Below are 18242 nucleotides of genomic sequence, written 5' to 3'. Positions count from 1 at the left end.
TGTTGATATTGTTTATGTGGTTGAGCACAGATTGTTTTAGATTATTGAGGGGTGTTTTATTTCGTTTATTGAGTCTGTTTTGGTTTTTTTGTTTTACTTTTTGGACTAATTATGCATGTCATGTTCATTATAGGATTATTTTGTTGCTTTTTCACATTTTAAAGCATTCTCTGATGTCTATTGATTTATTTGATGTACTGTTCTGAATACACTATGTTAAGCTGTGTATCACATTCCAGGGAACTACACTGTACTAATTCTTATTTATTACATGTCACTGTATATTTGAAATTATAAGTAAAGTTTAAAAAATGTTTTTAATATAACTCTGCAATGATACGATATAGAATCAAGCGGAAAAGTGTGTTATGCCTGTGGCATTATCAGACGAGTCAAAATCCAAATTGCCTACATTTTGTATAATTCACTAATATTTTTCATATTGATACCCACTACAGTTAAAAATAGTGTGTTGAATGCATTTCAATGAGAAATCAGTGCACAATGTGATATGTAACACCTAGGTTCACAAATAGATGAACTTCCTGCAATGTTTGTGTACCAGAGTACCCCAGAGAAATGTGCACTCTACAATGGAAGGGGATCTTCTTGCATCCAGCTTTGCTGCAAATCTTCTCATTTGATGAAGACACATAGGCAAACAGATATGGGAGGCTGTGCCATGTTTGATGTGCTCTTTTACTGTGCAGTGAAACCTATGCAATGATTGTTGTTACTGTACTAATAACCATAAAAAACGATTCTGTGGCATCTGTTGGTCAATGTCAGGATGTTGGAGTTGGAATTTAAATATTGGCCTGTGGTGTGCAGAGCTTTAGAAAAGGCAGAAGAAAACATGCAGGGCCTGATTCACAATAGCGTTTTGAAATAGCACAATCGCATTGGAAAAAGCTCTGTGAATCAGGCCCTTAGTGTCAATAACAGTTCTTGTGAATGGAATTCTATCCAGAGGCATGGACTGGATTTTAGACAGGATGTGTGGATTAGGGTGAGATTGAAAAGTACAAGAGAAGTAATGTATTGAAAAGCTGGGCTTTAGACTTCATGAATTCTGTCTGTGAAGCCAATGTGCACTTTGCTACGCTGGATGTAAACAGTCATGTTAAAAACCTAACTACTTCATCTAGGGGACTGCAAGAATAATTTGGCAATTAATGTAGTTTTGAGCGAGGGATAAATAGGGTGGGAAAAATTGGGTGGGTAGTTGGAGTACATGGGGCGGGGTGAGGTCAATTGATAGTATAATGTGGTCTGACAGGGCTGGGAATAATTGGGCACAGGACGTGGATGAATGGGGTGAGGACCACTGGTAGAGTAACCAGTCCTGGCCGTATAAGGGCAAACAGAGTACAGAAATGGGGGTGTAGAGGTTGAGTTCAAAGGGGTGACTGGAGAGTGATGTGCCTTTTGAAGGTTGATAACAATGGTTCTAGCACTTCATTTTGCACAATAAGTGGACTGGGGGCACAGCGAGGGTACTCGGGCACATATATTTTGGTAGCCAACCAATCATATTATTGCTTCCTTTTTTCAACATGGATGTGGAATGGTGCAAGGGAGAATGCTGCTAGGGGAGTTAGGAGATCATACTCTGTAGAGTGGATGCTGAGAAGCAACAACAGATTAACACCTGCTCTTCCAAGAAGTGTGCAAACACAGATCAGAAAGAGCCAGAAGGCGCTCAGTGACTGGATTGTGGATCATGAGGGTGGCAAGATCCAACCTCCACTGCTGGGATCTGTGAGGTTAAGCTGCAACTTGCTGCTGCACCCACTGCGTTTTAGGGCCATCATTAGCAGGAGAGGAGAGGGTTAAGCATGTTCGTGGAAATACAGAATCACCAATGCCCATTGGAAGCCATGGGCAAGGGCAAGCACTGCAGGGTATATAGCAAGGGCTGAAGATAGGGAGGGTGGGGTAAACGGGTGTATGAGGCATTGCCTTATATACACGTCAGGCTGGTGCTAGTCAATGTACCCCTAAAAATCATAGAGGAATGCATAGAGGCAGAGATACAATGAGAGATGACAAGCGTTTAACATTAAAGGAAGCAGATAATTTAAAATCAACACATACAAAGAGAACCCCTAAACATCCAATGACCTCCATGTACCATGTTTGGGGGGTATTTGTGACAGAACCAGTTTGCCACCCTCTTCCAATCTTAATTGGGGATCACATGTCTGAAGAACCCAATTTACCATACTCTGTGCTGTCAACAGACACACTGTAAGGTACGGTATTGGTGCCAAGGTGGTTGGAACTTGACTCTGTATCTTGCTGGACTCAAGCCAAAGGTAGGTACTTTGTGGTATTAATAAGCTCATGATTGGGAGAGTGATGACTGAAAGACCCTTCTTCAGCACCAGGAACAAAAAGGCTCTCTTTATTCAATGCCCAAGACTTGCTTTGCCATTTGCCCCGGATAAACACGTACAGCCAGAAGCATCACCATCTGTGATGTTATGAATCTCACATGGTACTTATCCCATTCTTAAACAATCTATCATCTGTAGTGCCTGGTGCCTGCAGAGGGCTTCATGTTGAAATAGGAGAAATAAAGCAGACACCACTAGTGGTTCACTAAGTGCAACATTAACTGAAATGTTTAGACTCCATGGAGAGTATCTGTGAGGTCAAATATATCTTGTAAAAGACACCACTTGGCTGGTGTGGAATTAACGGGCCGGTATTACCATATACCAGCACATTTGCGCACCGGTGAGGTGAGGTGGAGGTAATTTCACCGCCCCACTGGCAATAAATAGACGGTATTACCGGCATTGGTAATACCAGCAAATCCCCCATGGAGTTTTATCGGACTCCATGCAGTCTTATCGGGATTTACCACTGTCACCAAAACTCATAATCTGGCGGTAATTCCGCCGGACTGAGTGCCAATAACAGTATTATCATATGCAGATATACTGGCAGATTTACCACCAGGATACCGGAAAAATTGTAGTCAGCACCATAATCTCACTTGGACTATAAAGTGAATTCACTTCCAGTAATGTAAAGTTCATGCATGCTGCTGCACTACAAAACGCCACAATGTCTTTTTTTTACAAAAATGTGACAGCAACGTCAATGGATGTCCTCCATTTTGGAATTGGCTTTTTAGCATTAACGGGGAAAGAGGCCCTTCTTACATTTGGGCCAACAGTACTTCAATGGACATGGTTGATATTAGTATGTGCCATGCTGTGGTGCGCAGCTTCGTGTAGTCTGTTATTTAATTTGTCATGACACTAGTTGAACCACAATGAGAAAGATTCATTAATGTGAGAAAGCGCATTATAAATATGTGACATATTGCACCAGGAAAAACAGCACATGGGCCTCATTACAAGCTTGGCAGTGTGGTAAAGAAGTGGCAGTAATTAGGCCAAAAACCCTCATGTAGTCCAATGGACACCAAAAATGAGGATTTACCAAGCCTTGCCACCACTTGTAATCTCATGGTACACCCACGGGAGTGAGTGGCAGCTAAGGTAAACTATTTTGTCAGTAATAGGACAAATTTACCACCTAATTATTTATTTATTTGCATTTTTAAAGCACTCAAACAGCCGGGGGCATCGAGGCGCTGTTACAGGAATTTGGGCCTCATTGCGAGTATGGCGGTAAGGGATAGCGGCCACCGGTAACGAGACCGGTGGCGGTGATCCCTTACCGCCATACTCCGAGTTCCCTTTGGGCCCTCGCCCTTAACGCCTGCTTTGAGCAGGTGTTAAAGTCGAGGACGCAAAGGGGCCTCCAAGCCAATAACGGTGACCGTAATGAACGGTCACCGTTATTTGCATGTTCCCCATTCCCATTGAGCCCTATGGGGGCTCATTTGGGAATGGGGAACAGCCTTGGTGAATGGGGAATTACCGCCCCGCCAACCTTGGAATGGGGCGGTAATTCCGCCATCCACCAAGGCGCTGCCGGTCCGGGTACGGCGTCAACCAAGGCGTTAATAGCGCCATTGGTTAGCGCCGTACTCGGAATGAGGCCCTATGTCTCTTAGTTGTGTATTTATAAAGCGCTTAATACCTGGAGGTTTCTAAGCGCGGAACCGGGGATCGAACATGTGTTGCTTCGTGTCATCTTGTTTCCAAGGCGAGCATGTTGCCGCTGAGCTATCCTCCCGGGATTACCACCAACCTCGTAATGAGGCCCTTGTATGTTGGCCTAGCAGGATAGTGTTGATAGCAGCTGCTGCAGGCCACCACAATATACATTAGACCCACAAGAGCCTTGCATGCCCTATTAGCAAGCTCTAGAAATACAGCAGAGTGGATGCTACAACTGTGCCAGCCCAAAGAAGAGTAAGAATGTGTATTCACTGATAGAATAACTGTATCCTCATCTGCTTCAACTCAAATCAATAAAAAAAGCATTTCATAGCCTGAAAAATATTTACATTTTCTACATTGCAAATACGAACATTAGATTTTTAATCGAGAACAGTCCTTTCCTCTTATAAACAAACACGCCAGTTCAATTAGAAAAGAATGTGATTGACAAAACAATTTAAACAAAAACAGAGAAGGCGTCTAAATCTGTCTGATTCGAAGCAATGCATGCATCTACATTGGAACACATCAGTGCCACATAGTTTTGCATCCCTTACATTTAAAAGACAGAAGGGACTAAATATTGTGCACATAATAGTCCAAGATGCCTGTGGTATTTCTAAGCCTCTTACAGAACTCTGTTGTTTGGATTTCGAATTAGTGAAGCCCCTTAACTAAATATACAAATTACAATACTTATCAAAGTGACTCATATATTCCTAGTCCAAAGTTCCCTTTCCTACTACGTTTGGGATGTCTTCCCCCTGGTGGAAGATATCTCATAGTGCAGGGTATATTTTTAGAAACAACCACAACCCTGCAGCCCATGCGCACCCGTTCACGGATTTACCCGATCAAGTACAACTGACTACACCCACCAATTGAATTCACCTGTCTAGGCGCATTGCTAGCTATAGCTAACTTTCAATAGGGTGAGGAGGGCAGGCCAGATGAGGGGCACAAATCTAGGGACTACGAACTGAACTGTCAAAACAGTGAGTAATGTGTAGTTATTCGTACACCCCATCATCGTTCCTCTATGTGTTTGGGAGACTGTCCAATCACTCTCTAACAAAGGGAGAACACTGAAAAGGGTTAAGCCAAAATGTTCCTTAGAAAAGATTTCCGGAATCAAGCATCTGCTGTAGAGCTTGAATTCACGGACTATCACCTACAGAAAACCTGTGAGGTAGACCATGTTGCCACTTTGTAAACAGTCTTAAAAGGGCATCTGTGATGTTTCTCTGCAGGCCGATTTCATCAAAGCCAGTTCCCCAGGCGTGGTTTTGGTGCTGCATGGAAACATTCCCTTTGAGCGTCCCCTTCCCTGGACTTTCCCAATGCAGGGGATACCCCACAACCCTCATTCCTGCCCCCACCCTCACCCCCCGGGCCCAGTTGTGTGTTCAGCAAAGGATACCCCTGCCACCCTAAGTCCCCAACCTGTCCTCTCAATCCTAATATTCATACACACACAAGCACCACACATGCACACATACACACACTCATACCTCCCCTAAGCCTCCACCTTGCCTTCACAGTCCACGGTTTCTATTCTTAAGGAGATCATGCCTTCCATCATCGCTTCTTTGATGTGATCCGTGATAAATCTATCACTTCCTACTAGGGTTGTTCCTTCTTCTATTAACCACACGTTTGTGATTCCATGTCTAAAGAAATCCTCTCTTGATCCCTCTATTCTCTCTAATTGTCTCCCTATTTCCCTTCTTCCTTTTATCACAAATATACTAGAATCCTTGGTTATGTCTCTGCTCTATTCCTTCTTGGAGGATTCAGGTTTTCTTGATCCTTTTCAGTCTGTTTTTTGGCCCGGTCAAGGTACCGAATCAGTCTTGGTGTTGGCTTTGGATGACCTGTCCCGGTTGGTAGACCAGGGTGGTGGCGTAGCACTGATTTTGTTAAATCTATCTGTTGCTTTCAACACCATTGATCATTACATTCTTATTGAAAGGCTGTCCTCAGCAGGCATCACTGGCTCGCCCCTTTCCTGGTTTCACTCTTTTGTATCTGATCGGCCTCAATCACTTTTTCTCTCTCCTAATTTTTCATCACTGGTTGCTTTCACTTGTGGTGTTCCTTAATGGTCTGCTCTTTATTTTCTTCTTTTCAATGTCTATATCCAACCTTTGGTTAAGCGTATACATTTATTTGGTTTTAGTTGTTATTCTTATGTGGATTGTCCAACAAGCTACTGCTGAGCGCTGTGACTCATTCCTACACTCAGTATAAACTTGGATGAGTAATAATTGGCTTTGCCTTAATGGTGATAAAACTGAGGTACTTGTGATGGGCCCCCGTTCTGGTGGCTCTCTTTTTAGCCCCTTGCTCTTGCTCCTCTCCCTAAGCCAGTTCCAATCGTTAAAAATCTTGGGTTTTCGTCGTCTCTTTCATTGGAGTCACAAGTGAGCTGTTTGTCAGACTGTTCGTTGTAAGCTCAAGATCCTACATAAAGTTCTTCCATACCTCCCTGCACATCTCTGTCCCTTTGTTATATCTTCTATTATTGGTTACTCTTGATTACTGTAATTCTCTCTATCTTACTCAACCTGCTTATCTTTTTCACCGCCTTAAATTCTTACAGAATACAGTCAGCTAGAGTGGCTACCGCCACACCTTTCTGTGCGACTATTTCCCCATTTAGTTCCTCTCTTTACTTTGCTACCCTGTAGTTCACTGACACGTATAGCTAACCTGACTGCAACCAAAAAGGCAATTTCCCAAGCAACCAAGTGAAGATCAGAGAATTTCATAGGGTAAAATAATTTATGATCGAGAACCCCAAGAACAACAATCAAATTCTGCATGGGATGAGGGGACATGACAGGAGAGTAAAGATAAATGGGTCTGTCGAATTGACTCTTGGTGACAGGGTTGGAAAAATAAATTACTATCACTCTGAATCAATGTAGGCCCAAATGGCCAACAAGTAGGATCTACAGGGCCCCGCCTTGTTGCCAATTCCTGCCAAACTGGATATAAATGAAAAAAACAGGAACAATGAAAGTCTATAAAGGATTACTCTCCAGATCAAGAGACAAGTTCAAAATCTAGGTTGTTCATTTTTAGAGTGCTTAAGGTTAGATTATGCCATGGTTTTATGTCACGATTATTCAAAAACAGGCCTATGTGGTTGGACATTAAATTAAGGTACAATCTTTGCTAACTTCAGCGATTAAGGCAAATTGTATAATACCAGGCCCCCATTCTGAGACATAATATCCTACTTGGCAGGAAGGAGGATGGGTAGTTTGCAAAAAAGGAACAAGAGTTCAAAAACATAAGCTGTTGGACCAATAAAGAACCACAAACATCAGACAGCTGTTGTGGCTCGACTTGAAACTCACCAAAACTCTGGGGAGTAGAGAGAGGGAAAGGTCACAGCAGCCATCTTGCTGCAGGACAAGGGAGGAGTATCCCACAGGGATTTCTAACCCTGACCTTCCCAGGATGCATAGTTGAGATGGCAATTGAACTGAGTCTCAAAGAGTTCAACAGAAGAAAAACCCTACTTCAAAGAGACATCCTGTAGAACCTCTAAATTCAATTCCCATTTGGGGGCAGTAAGGAGTAAATGGCTGAGTTCAGAATGCCTTCAATGTGGGCAACCTTTAATAACATTGTCCACAGGTTTGGAGTCAGGACTTATACATGGTAGGACCTGGTCCCACTTTGTTTATATAAAAGCTCACGTTGTCAGTGTAGATCAGGACTGGGTGGTTGCTGACATGTTGCTGGAAAGACGAGGATGATTGCCTTTGGTTCCATGACAGTGTTATGATTGGATCAACTGTTCCCCAATTACACTAAAATAAGTCCCTTGTCAAAGAAACTGACAGGTCCAGGAGCTGAATTGGGATCCCTGTGAAAAGGATCTCCACCACAATCCACTTCTGAACATCGGATCTTATCTCCTCTACGACTGACCTTTTAACTTTCTCTTCTTCAGTGATGATCTCCCACTCACAAGAGTGAAGGGAGCGTCATCTGGCCTAATACACTGGGGGGGAATAAAAACTGCCAACACATCAGTCCTTAGACTTTGTGTCAGAAATGGACTGCTTTATGTTGTTCATACCAGGCCAATGGTCCTAATTACCACATCTCTCCTGGAAACCTCTGAAACCCTTGAAGGTGTGGAACACGTCAGGCCTGGCAATGGCTTTTGGGGATACCCATTCCCAAAATGGGTATCCTCAAATATAAGCAATTGTTTTGGCTTATAGGTGGCACTTTAGCACCACCTAATAGCCAAAACTAAACATGAGTGGTGTATCCACAGTTTGTATATTCTGCAATAATTGAAATGGGATTTAACAGTAGCTGTTATCATAGTAATCAGGCTGGAATGATTTTGGGGAAATTTGCTTGACAACGCAATGCTAAAAAAGCAGGATACAGGAATGAGTTTGATCTGTTGTGTAAATGAGAGTGATTGATTTCAATTCCTAGATGTTTTACTACCGTGGAGAGAGAGGGAAGTACATCCATAGTGCAAGGCCACATCAGCGTAGCCCAGCAACACATTTCTCCAACAGGCTATTAGGAGGCCTCCAATCAGAGAGAGCATTTACATGTATCTGCATTGCTAGAAGGGCCATCTCCATAACAGTCGTGTATAGCTAAAAAAAGTAATTCCTACTAAATTCAAACCAAATGGATCATGGATCGGTGGACATTTTCTGACAGCGCCGAGGGAGTGAGGACACAGTCTCAGAAGTGATTCCAGCTAGCATGCCAAGACCAAAATACCAATAGTGAAAAGAAAGTCATTGGGCCTCATTCCGAGGTGGGCGCAAAGGGATGACCGGCACCGGTAAGGACACCGGTGCCGGTAATCCCTTTGCGCCCTATTACGAGGTCCCTTAGTGGGTCCCTCCCTTAACGCCTGCTCTGATCAGGCGTTATGGACGGGACCCGTTAAGGGACTTCGGAGCTAATAACGGTACTGCAAATTGCAGTACCGTTATTAGCTACTTCCCCATTCCCATTGAGCCCTATGGGGGCTCAAGTGGGAATGGGAAATGGATTTTTCAATGGGGATTTATCGGTCCCTCCAGGGTTGGAATGGACCGGTAAGTCCCCATTGAACCAGGTCGGACTTGGTACCGGTATGGGAGGTAGTCATGGCGCAAATAGCGCCATGACTACCTCCATACTCCGAATGAGGCCCATTGAATTGTTCGGCAACAGGAGATCACATTCAGTGACTGTATTTCAACCTTTTCTGATGAGAAAAAATGCTTGTAGAATTGGTTAGCGGGCAAGAGATTATAGTCAGTGGATGTGAGTGAGTGTGCCATGTTTCTGAGGTGGACATAATCCTAATAACAAAAGCGAACTCATGTAATTGCTTGGAGGTGGGAGATTATATTCAGGGGCTATAACTGAGTGTGGTATTGTTTGTGATGAGACAAAATAGTGGTAATGAAAATGAAATGAATAGAATTGTCTAGCGAGTCAGGTGACGTGAGGGGCGATTTGATGGCCTAGGTTTTGAGGCAGAGAGATTCCTTGAAGAGGTGGGTCTTGAGTTCTTTTCTGAATTGTTGGAACGTTATTGTTTACCTGGCAGCTGTTGCATCTGTCCATTTACTATGATGTGAGCAGGCAGGGTTTACATGACCAAAGCCCCTGTCATTAACTTGGCTGTGAATGAAATTCACTAAAACAAACATCTAGTAAAGTAAATGTTGGGCACCTGTATGAACAGGTTCACAGGCAAAGGCAAATGCATTAGGAAACCTCCCTCCCTCTCAACCTTCTTCAGCTCCTATTGTTACAATACCCAGTTCGCCCCCTTGTTCTCATGTTCAGCCTCTAGCCTCTGCACCTCTAGCGCACATTCACGCCCCTCGACACCCTCCCCCCGCATCCACCTGCCTCCTCCTTCATCCACCCACGCTATCCATTTTACAGTCGCCTTGTAATAGTCCCAAGTGCCCATTTACACCCCTGCTGTCCATCCGTGCACTGCACCACTCTTCTCTATTCCTCATTGTTCAGTGCACCTGTTCCACACCTCCCGTGAAACCCATTGAGTGCTTCCGCCCAGGAACTTGTTCAGAGTCCTACACTTCCTGTTGTGATAGTCTCTTGACTGTGGTTAAACTCGATTTCTCTTTTGGTTGCCCTGTTTTTATTCGCTGATGTGGCTGCCCCGGGCACCATGCATTCGACTGAGGATGGAATTGCAACGTGCTATAGACAGTATTAGCATAATTGACCTAAAAACATTTGACCTAAAACAGTTGATTGAATTCTTTAGGTTGAGGGGAAGTGGGGATGGTTGCGGAGGGGGGTCTCCCCCGCATTTTAGACCGAAAAAAGTCAAATAAATTTGATCAAATGTGATTATGTCAAATGTTTTAGGTCAAATAGACCCAAACCGGTAAAGACATGTGTCGCATTCTCAGCACTGACAAGGGTTTCATTTTTCTTGTTTAAGTGGAGGGATATAAGCTAAAGGAAAAGGGTTTACAAGCAAAATCACAAAGGCTATGTGGCACAAAGGGTTCCACAGTAGTCTCCAACAATTGGTTTATTTGTTCAGTGGAAGGAGGAAGGTTAAGAAAGGGTTCAAAAAATTCACAAATGGGCTATCACAGAAAGGTTTTTTCAAGGATTTCTACGAAATGTTTTTATGTATTTATTTATTCGTTCATTTTAGGATGGAATGAGGAAATGTAAGGGAAAGACAATCAATCACAAAGGGCATCTCAGAAGGAGCTTCCGACTTTAACACAACAGAGAATGAAATGTAAAAAAGGCAAGAGAAAAGGCCGTAATTAGCTACTGCACAGGCTCCCCTGGCGTGGCTCCTCCTTGTTCCTCCCTCAGAAGGCCAGGCACATACGACAGGAAACCAAGTTGTGCGCTGGGACTTTTATATGACCACTGAATCTCATTAGTGTTTCTAGGGTTTGACTGGCTTGCCAAATCTCTCACTGAGGTTTTGCGGTTCTGTTCAGCCCACCAAACTCCATCCTGCCAGCCGAACTCGCACACCATTGCATACGGTGCCAAATCTTTAGAGAATGCTCAATCTAGGTCAGAAGATTTGGTTTGACTCCAAAGATCGTCAGGCAGGAAGTTCCCCCAGCCTTGTATGGGACTTCATTGGAGAAAGGGCGCAAGTGTGTGCTGAAAGGGGCACACATTGTTATTACGCAAGGGGGCTTGTGGCTCTTTATGGCATAACCAATGCACACTCTAGAGGGGGGGGTCCACATTTGCATGGGGACATGACTCATGCAAATGTGGGAATCTCAATGCTTGTGTGCATGCTTTGCATTACCAAAGCATGAGCACAGGCAATCTGGCTGCATGGGTGTGTACCAACGGGAAGGTGGTGCAGACACCTGTAGACCCGAACGGTTGTAGGTCAAATGATCGAATCTGAATGGTCGACAGGACAAATGCTCGACACCAAAAGGTCGACAGGACACATTTTTTTTTTGTTGTGTCACTTTTTTTTTGGGGGGGTCCCCACTTTTTTCCCCTAAACGAAAACCTAAAAAAAAATATATAACTAATTTGTCTGTCGACCATTTGTCTGTCGACCATTTAACTAGACACCGACCCGAACAGTGTTGCTTTGTAGGACCATGCAGGGATCTCCCCAACAGGAGGTGTAGGCACAGGTGTCACCCCTTCTTAAGGAGGACTATTCCCTGACCCCCTTAAAGGAGCACTCAGGTTTCACTTCAGTTAGGTAGGGAGGGGGGTATGAAAGTTGCTTGGCAGGGGAAATGCTGGGCTTGCAATCTGGGCTTTCACCTATGCCAGGTGCATCTTGGAGCTTTGTTAAGTCAGCTCCTGTATGTTTCTACCTTGCAAATATCCAAATAAAATAGATAGATTAATGAACAATAGATGCTAATCTTAACCATGAATATGCTCACTGTTCTATAACAACCCAAATACATTGACATGAAAAGAGGTTACTGAATACTGAATGCAATGTTAATGGAAAAGGGCATATTCTGAAATGAATGAAAATTCCATTTGGTTAATGCGACCAAACAGCCTTAAAATCCCATCCGTTAGATGGACATCATTAATGGGCTCTTCAATAATTGGTGAGGATCTTCCCCTTCCTGTGATTTGGGTTCACTATTATAGGGGGATTCCTTGAATGGGCTTTTAGGATTTCAAATGAGGACTCCATCCGAACATCTTCAAACTGAGGAACAGAGAACCCTGCTGCCTTTGATGATCTGCCATTTTACTTCTGTAGTAAATCTCTTGAAATGTCTTGTCTCCTTGAAGACTGGATAACAGAGACGGACTCAATCCACAGCCAGTCTTGGTCCCTTATAGCAGTGTTACTTCTTCCTAGGAGAAGGAGCTCTTGACTTCTCACTGTAATACACAGCAATGCCTTGATAATAAACAAATAAATGACTCACCAATATCATGTAGATCTGGTAGGGCCGCCACTGGAACATCATCGAGTTGAGCTTTCCATGTGATATTCACTATCATTCGCTCCTCTGCCAAGCACTCGACGGTAACCGAAGAGTCGTCACATAATTGAATAATTTCTGTGTTTCCCAAACCATTGACCTAAAACCAAAGAATGCATGAGACCATGACATGTAAGTACATTTAATGGTGATAACTAAATGAGTGAGCTTTTTCAACCTGGGAAAAGCAATGTAAGATATGCAGGACTTAGAATGCAGGACCTCTGCAATCAAAATGGGGATGATCCCAAATCCTGTCGACATGAGTTAAACAAAGTGGTTCACAATCATACTATATAATAAAAGGCCAGATGTTTGTTTATACAAAGCCGTCCTGCCCGCTTAACCTGTTATCACAGCTAAAGGGAGCTGTTGCCCTATACATACAACAATAAGACTTTAAGTTCATCTTCCAAACGAACACAATGGGCCTCATTACAAGTATGGAGGTAGCCATGCAGCTTTTAGCGGCACAGCTACCCCCATACCGGGTACCGGGTCCGGGTTTCTTGAATGGGGAAATACCGGGCCATTCCGACCTTGGAGGGCCTGATATTTCCCCATTCAAGGAACCTGGACCTGGTACATCCCCATTCCCATTTCAGCCCCCATAAGGCTCAATGGGAATGAGGAGGATGCTAACAATGGGTCCGTTAATGACGGGCCTGTTGTTAGCATCCTGGGCTGTTCGCGGTACCCGCTAAGGACGCCTGGCTTTACCAGGCGTCCCTAGCGGGTCCCGCGAGCAGACCTCGTAATGAGGCGGCAGAGGGTCAACGAGTCCGGCAGCTCTACCGGCGCCGTTAACCCCCTACAACCTTCCTCGTAATGAGGCACAATGTGTATTTCAACAATAACATACACTTAGCTGCAGAAAAGGCCCAATACGGGGGATACCACTTTAACAGCATACTTCAAGTTGCATAAACTAAGAAAATATATACATTTAAAAAAACATATAAACAGAAAATCATTTGATTAGGCACTCTTTCCCTAACAAAATAAATTACTTTTTTTAAATGTACTTACGTATTATGTAATTATTAATTGTAATATTTATTGGTATTTATTATTTCAACAATATTCTTCATGTACGTTTTAAACTTTATTTGAATTCAATTAACTTTATTTTATGATCTCATGTCTACTTCGAATCATGCTGCATGTGAATTGTATTGTTCTTGCATCCCTCAACATTATATATTTGAGTCCAAAACCCATAAGTGGAATCCAAGATAATAAGTAGCAGATACAACAATTGGCTGTAGGGACTATGTTGAACTTTCAACGGGTTCTGTGAGATTTTGTTTGAGGTTACTACTCCTCCACGTAAAAGGAGCAAGACCCTTTACACATTTCTTTTTTCTTCTAAAATAATTTACATTAAAATACACCACATAATATATTTAGACTCTGAAAATGTCTTCCTTTACTCACATTAGCTCATATACACAGACTTTTCAAGTAGGAGGCAATAATTGGGTGAGTTCTGTGCATAGTTATGATCTATGTGTGTGCTATATATGTAGCAAATGTGTATCTTACATGTAGCTTCTTCACAGATATTATAGGTGTGTGTCTGTCACTGATCAAGCGCATCTCTCTTTTATCCATCAGCCCCAGTGAATGGCACTTATATCCATGCTGGTACTGTCAGTTTGCAATTGCCCGAAATCAGTGTTGCAAAAGATAATACAGAGTTGTCACGAGTGCCTTGCATGTGTGCTACCATGTTAACTGAAATATGCAGGCATAGAGAAACGTTGCCCGAACTTTGCACCTGCATGATGCAACGTGTCTGTCCATGTTGCTTTGGCAACGCCAATGTTCGGACAAGCGCACTAAGAACTTTTATACAAAATGAGCTAGTGTTAACTCACTTTTATTATGTGATCATCCTCCAGCTCTCTTTCCTCAACTCCCTGTCCCATACATTCTCTGTACGTGAGCAAGGGAATTGTTTTCAAAACATTTCAAGTCCAACAAAGAATGATGCAGTGCTTGACCAATGTAAAACTATATACAATGCAGAACTATGAACATATTACTGAATACATATATTTCAAACAAAACATCCCTCCCATCCTTCCAACTCGAACCAGTTGGTTGATATGGATCTTGACTCACCCAGTATTATTTGTATCAGTTCCCAACTCTCGCAACCGTGCTCTTGTTCCACACACCTCCTCCTTGTAATCTGACCACATGTACCAATTCCCACAGTTAAACTGTGTCACATCAGCCACTTTCTAGTATCCACCGAGCGCAGTCGAGAATCAAACAAATTCTCAGAGGGTATTAGCGCAGGGACTTCCAACATCAACCTAAGTTGTCTCAGGCATTTTCTTCCTTGATCCATCTAGCAGGTGCAACTCAATAGCACCTAAATATCAGTGTCCATAGCGTACAAGCAGAGATGACACTTACAATCCATCTAGCATGGGCAACACAATAGTATCTAAATATCAGTTTCGATAGAGTACAAGCAGAGAAAATACTTACAATGCATCTATCATGGTCAACTCAATAGCATCTAAATATCAGTTCCCATCGAGTACAACCAGCGAAAACACTTACAATGCATCTAGCATGGGCAACTCAATAGCATCAAAATATCAGTGTCCATTGAGTGCAAGCAGAGATGACACAATCCATTTAGCATGGCCAACTCAATCACATCTAAATATCAGTGTCAAAAGAGTACAAGCAGAGAAAATACTTACAATGCATCTAGCATAGGCAACTCAATAGCCTCTAAATATCAGTGTCGATAGAGTGCAAGCAGAGAAAGTACTTACAATGCATCTAGCATGAGCGATCAATAGCATCTAAATATCAGTGTCGATAGAGTACAAGCAGAGAAAGTACTTACAATGCATCTAGCATGAGCGATCAATAGCATCTAAATATCAGTGTCGATAGAGTACAAGCAGAGAAAGTACTTACAATGCATCTAGCAAGAGCGATCAATAGCATCTAAATATCAGTGTCGATAGAGTACAAGCAGAGAAAGTACTTACAATGCATCTAGCATGAGCGATCAATAGCATCTAAATATCAGTGTCGATAGAGTACAAGCAGAGAAAGTACTTACAATGCATCTAGCATGAGCGATCAATAGCATCTAAATATCAGTGTCGATAGAGTACAAGCAGAGAAAGAACTTACAATGCATCTAGCATGAGCAATCAATAGCATCTAAATATCAGTGTCGATAGAGTACAAGCAGAGAAAGTACTTACAATGCATCTAGCATGGGGAAACTCAATAGCGTCTAAATATCAGTGACGGTAGAGTACAAGCAGAGAAAATACTTGCAATACATCAAGTGTGGGCAACTCAATAGCATCAAAATGTCCATAGAGTGCAAGCAGAGATGACATAGTCCATCTAACATTGGCAAGTCAAGAGCATCTAAACATTACTGTCCATAGAGAGCAAGAAGATATGACATTTACAATATTCTATCAGCATTTTGTTCATGGTCCGCATTGCACATCATCGGGCAACGTGTAATGGCATAGACAATATAGCGAAAGAGTGAAAGCTTTGGGGTCTAAATCTGATGACCCGCTGAAGGTTCAGATGCGACAATTCGTACAATAAACTGGTCTAAGTCAGCAAATGTCTCCATACACATCAATATCGCTGTCTGCTGTGGTTACTCTTCAGCCTTTCAAAGGTATGCACAGCTGGGGGACTGCTGGGCTGTTTGAGTAGCTATAAGGTATATACCACTTTCAAACAGTGGCGAGTGACCTACTAGGGTACTCTGTTGCCCCTGCCTGTTGAAAACATAGAACTTTGTTGCAACCCTCTTTGATAGCAATCTATCAACTTATTCTGACTCACTAGGCTAAAACTAAACAGAATCAGAAGATGATCAATACCTCTCACATATATTTTAGGAAAGTTCCTCAACAATGTATCAAAGAGTTTAACATTAGGATCAGAGAGCTGGTACCCAGCTTTATAATGTGAAGAAGCAGTGTCACATTATGATGCCAACATAAAAGATTAGTGGGATGCACAAGAAACTAAATCACAATATTTTGAGCAATCTTTGGGTTTTTGAAATTAAAGAGGAGATAGAAGGGTCTGAACTGAAAGGGTTCATAGTAAATGTCATTCCTACGGCGTTTACCAATAACCTCCGATTGCTGTAGGTTCAAAGGTCACACAGGGCTGTGCCTGGGAAGTTAAAAACCCATGCCAACACTGGGTCCTTCAGATGCACTTGGGTAACATCTTTCTCCGTGAGAGATTTTTAATTGCAACCCATCTCTCTAGTTAAGGGTGATGAATTCTCCATATTTGTTCAACCTGATATTGGAAGAGGGGCCAGTGAGCTCTTCTGGATATGTAAGCACAGAAGAGAGGTCCAACGTATCTGCAGCATTCAGCCATGTTCAATATATAAATGGGGCCCAAAGTTATGTTCCACGTAGCAAGGATCTGCCCAGGGCCTGGCCAAGCAGCAATCCGGTGATCATCTCTTTTTAATCCTTATCTAAGGAGTGTTTGCCATTTTTCTCTTTCTGGTTACTGCCTTGATAATTCAAGGCTCTGGCTCTACTTCTAAAGTAGTGGGAGTGACATTCTTTCGGTCAGATATAGATGGCTGTTTCATTGAGGTTGCCATGATGTGTGCTAATTAGTTTATTAGGCCTACTTGTATTAGCTGTGCATAATGACATTTTCTTATAGAGCGAGGTAGGGAGGGAATAACTGGATGATGGCACTGATTCACATGTATCTAAAGAAATAATGGGAGTGATTTCCCATAGATGAATGGATGGAAACTAGGGGGAGAATATAAGTGGAATGGTGTGGCTTTGCGGCGTGCCAGTATATGCGTAAAAAGTAGAGGGATGGGTAAAAGTATATTTGCAATAGGTAAAATAAGTGGCCTATTTGAGAACATCTTTTTGTGAAGATGAGTTTTTTACTGACATGAAATGTAAACGTCATAAAAATGTGTTGGTTAGCATAAGGTATTAGCTTGTTTACATCTGACATGTTGTGTGTTCAGGAGACACCTATTGCATGAAAAGTCTGCAAGCGTTTTACTCACATGACATATTAGTGTATTGAAGCATTTAAAAATGATGGCTGATTTCAAGGTGCACTTAAATTATAATTAGTTTGGACTATTAGGTGTTGCTTGCGACACCTATAAGCCTAAACTACTGCAATAGAGTACAGATACGGAGGATGGGCCTATGAGGAGGGACACAGAGTCTGTAGGTGGTGTTTGGTTATGAGCCCACCCATTGTTTGTTTGTTTGTTTGTTTATTTATTTGGTAATGCGTGCCAAACCCTTGGGTAGCCGGGCGCAACAGTATACACAAGAAATCTTAAACTTCATTACAGTATTTGGCATGAGTATATAAAACACATAGGCAAGAATGTGTACAACGTTATATACAAAAATATATACAGGTGTAGGGCATATCTTGGGATGTCCAGGGCACTCTAGCAAGTTTATCTATATAGGCAGTATATAATTAAGTTTATAAGTCTGTGTATCATATAGGGCCTAGTAGGTGATGTTACATGCTCAGTGACCTAGAGTCCAGAGTAGTTCATGGATGCAGAAGGTTCGGTGTGGGCCAGGTGTAGAGGGCTCGGTGTAAGTCAGGTTATGAGTTGTTTGCACGCAGCCATTTA

At 42.6% G+C, this 18242-nt stretch overlaps 1 protein-coding gene across 1 annotated transcript in view; it reads right to left on the bottom strand.

Annotated features, from left to right (window-relative positions):
* The window catches only part of TG (thyroglobulin), a 1030738-nt gene that overhangs the window by 814468 nt on the left and 198028 nt on the right, over positions 1-18242 (bottom strand). Inside the window, exon 19 of the mRNA XM_069622147.1 lies at positions 12515-12671. Within this exon, the coding sequence (XP_069478248.1) occupies positions 12515-12671 (157 nt within the window). The remainder of the gene's footprint in view (positions 1-12514; positions 12672-18242) is intronic.

Source organism: Ambystoma mexicanum, chromosome 5q, assembly GCF_040938575.1.
Source record: "Ambystoma mexicanum isolate Mex_15411 chromosome 5q, UKY_AmexF1_1, whole genome shotgun sequence".
Classification (NCBI taxonomy): domain Eukaryota; kingdom Metazoa; phylum Chordata; class Amphibia; order Caudata; family Ambystomatidae; genus Ambystoma; species Ambystoma mexicanum.
This window is presented reverse-complemented; position numbering and strand designations above follow the sequence as displayed.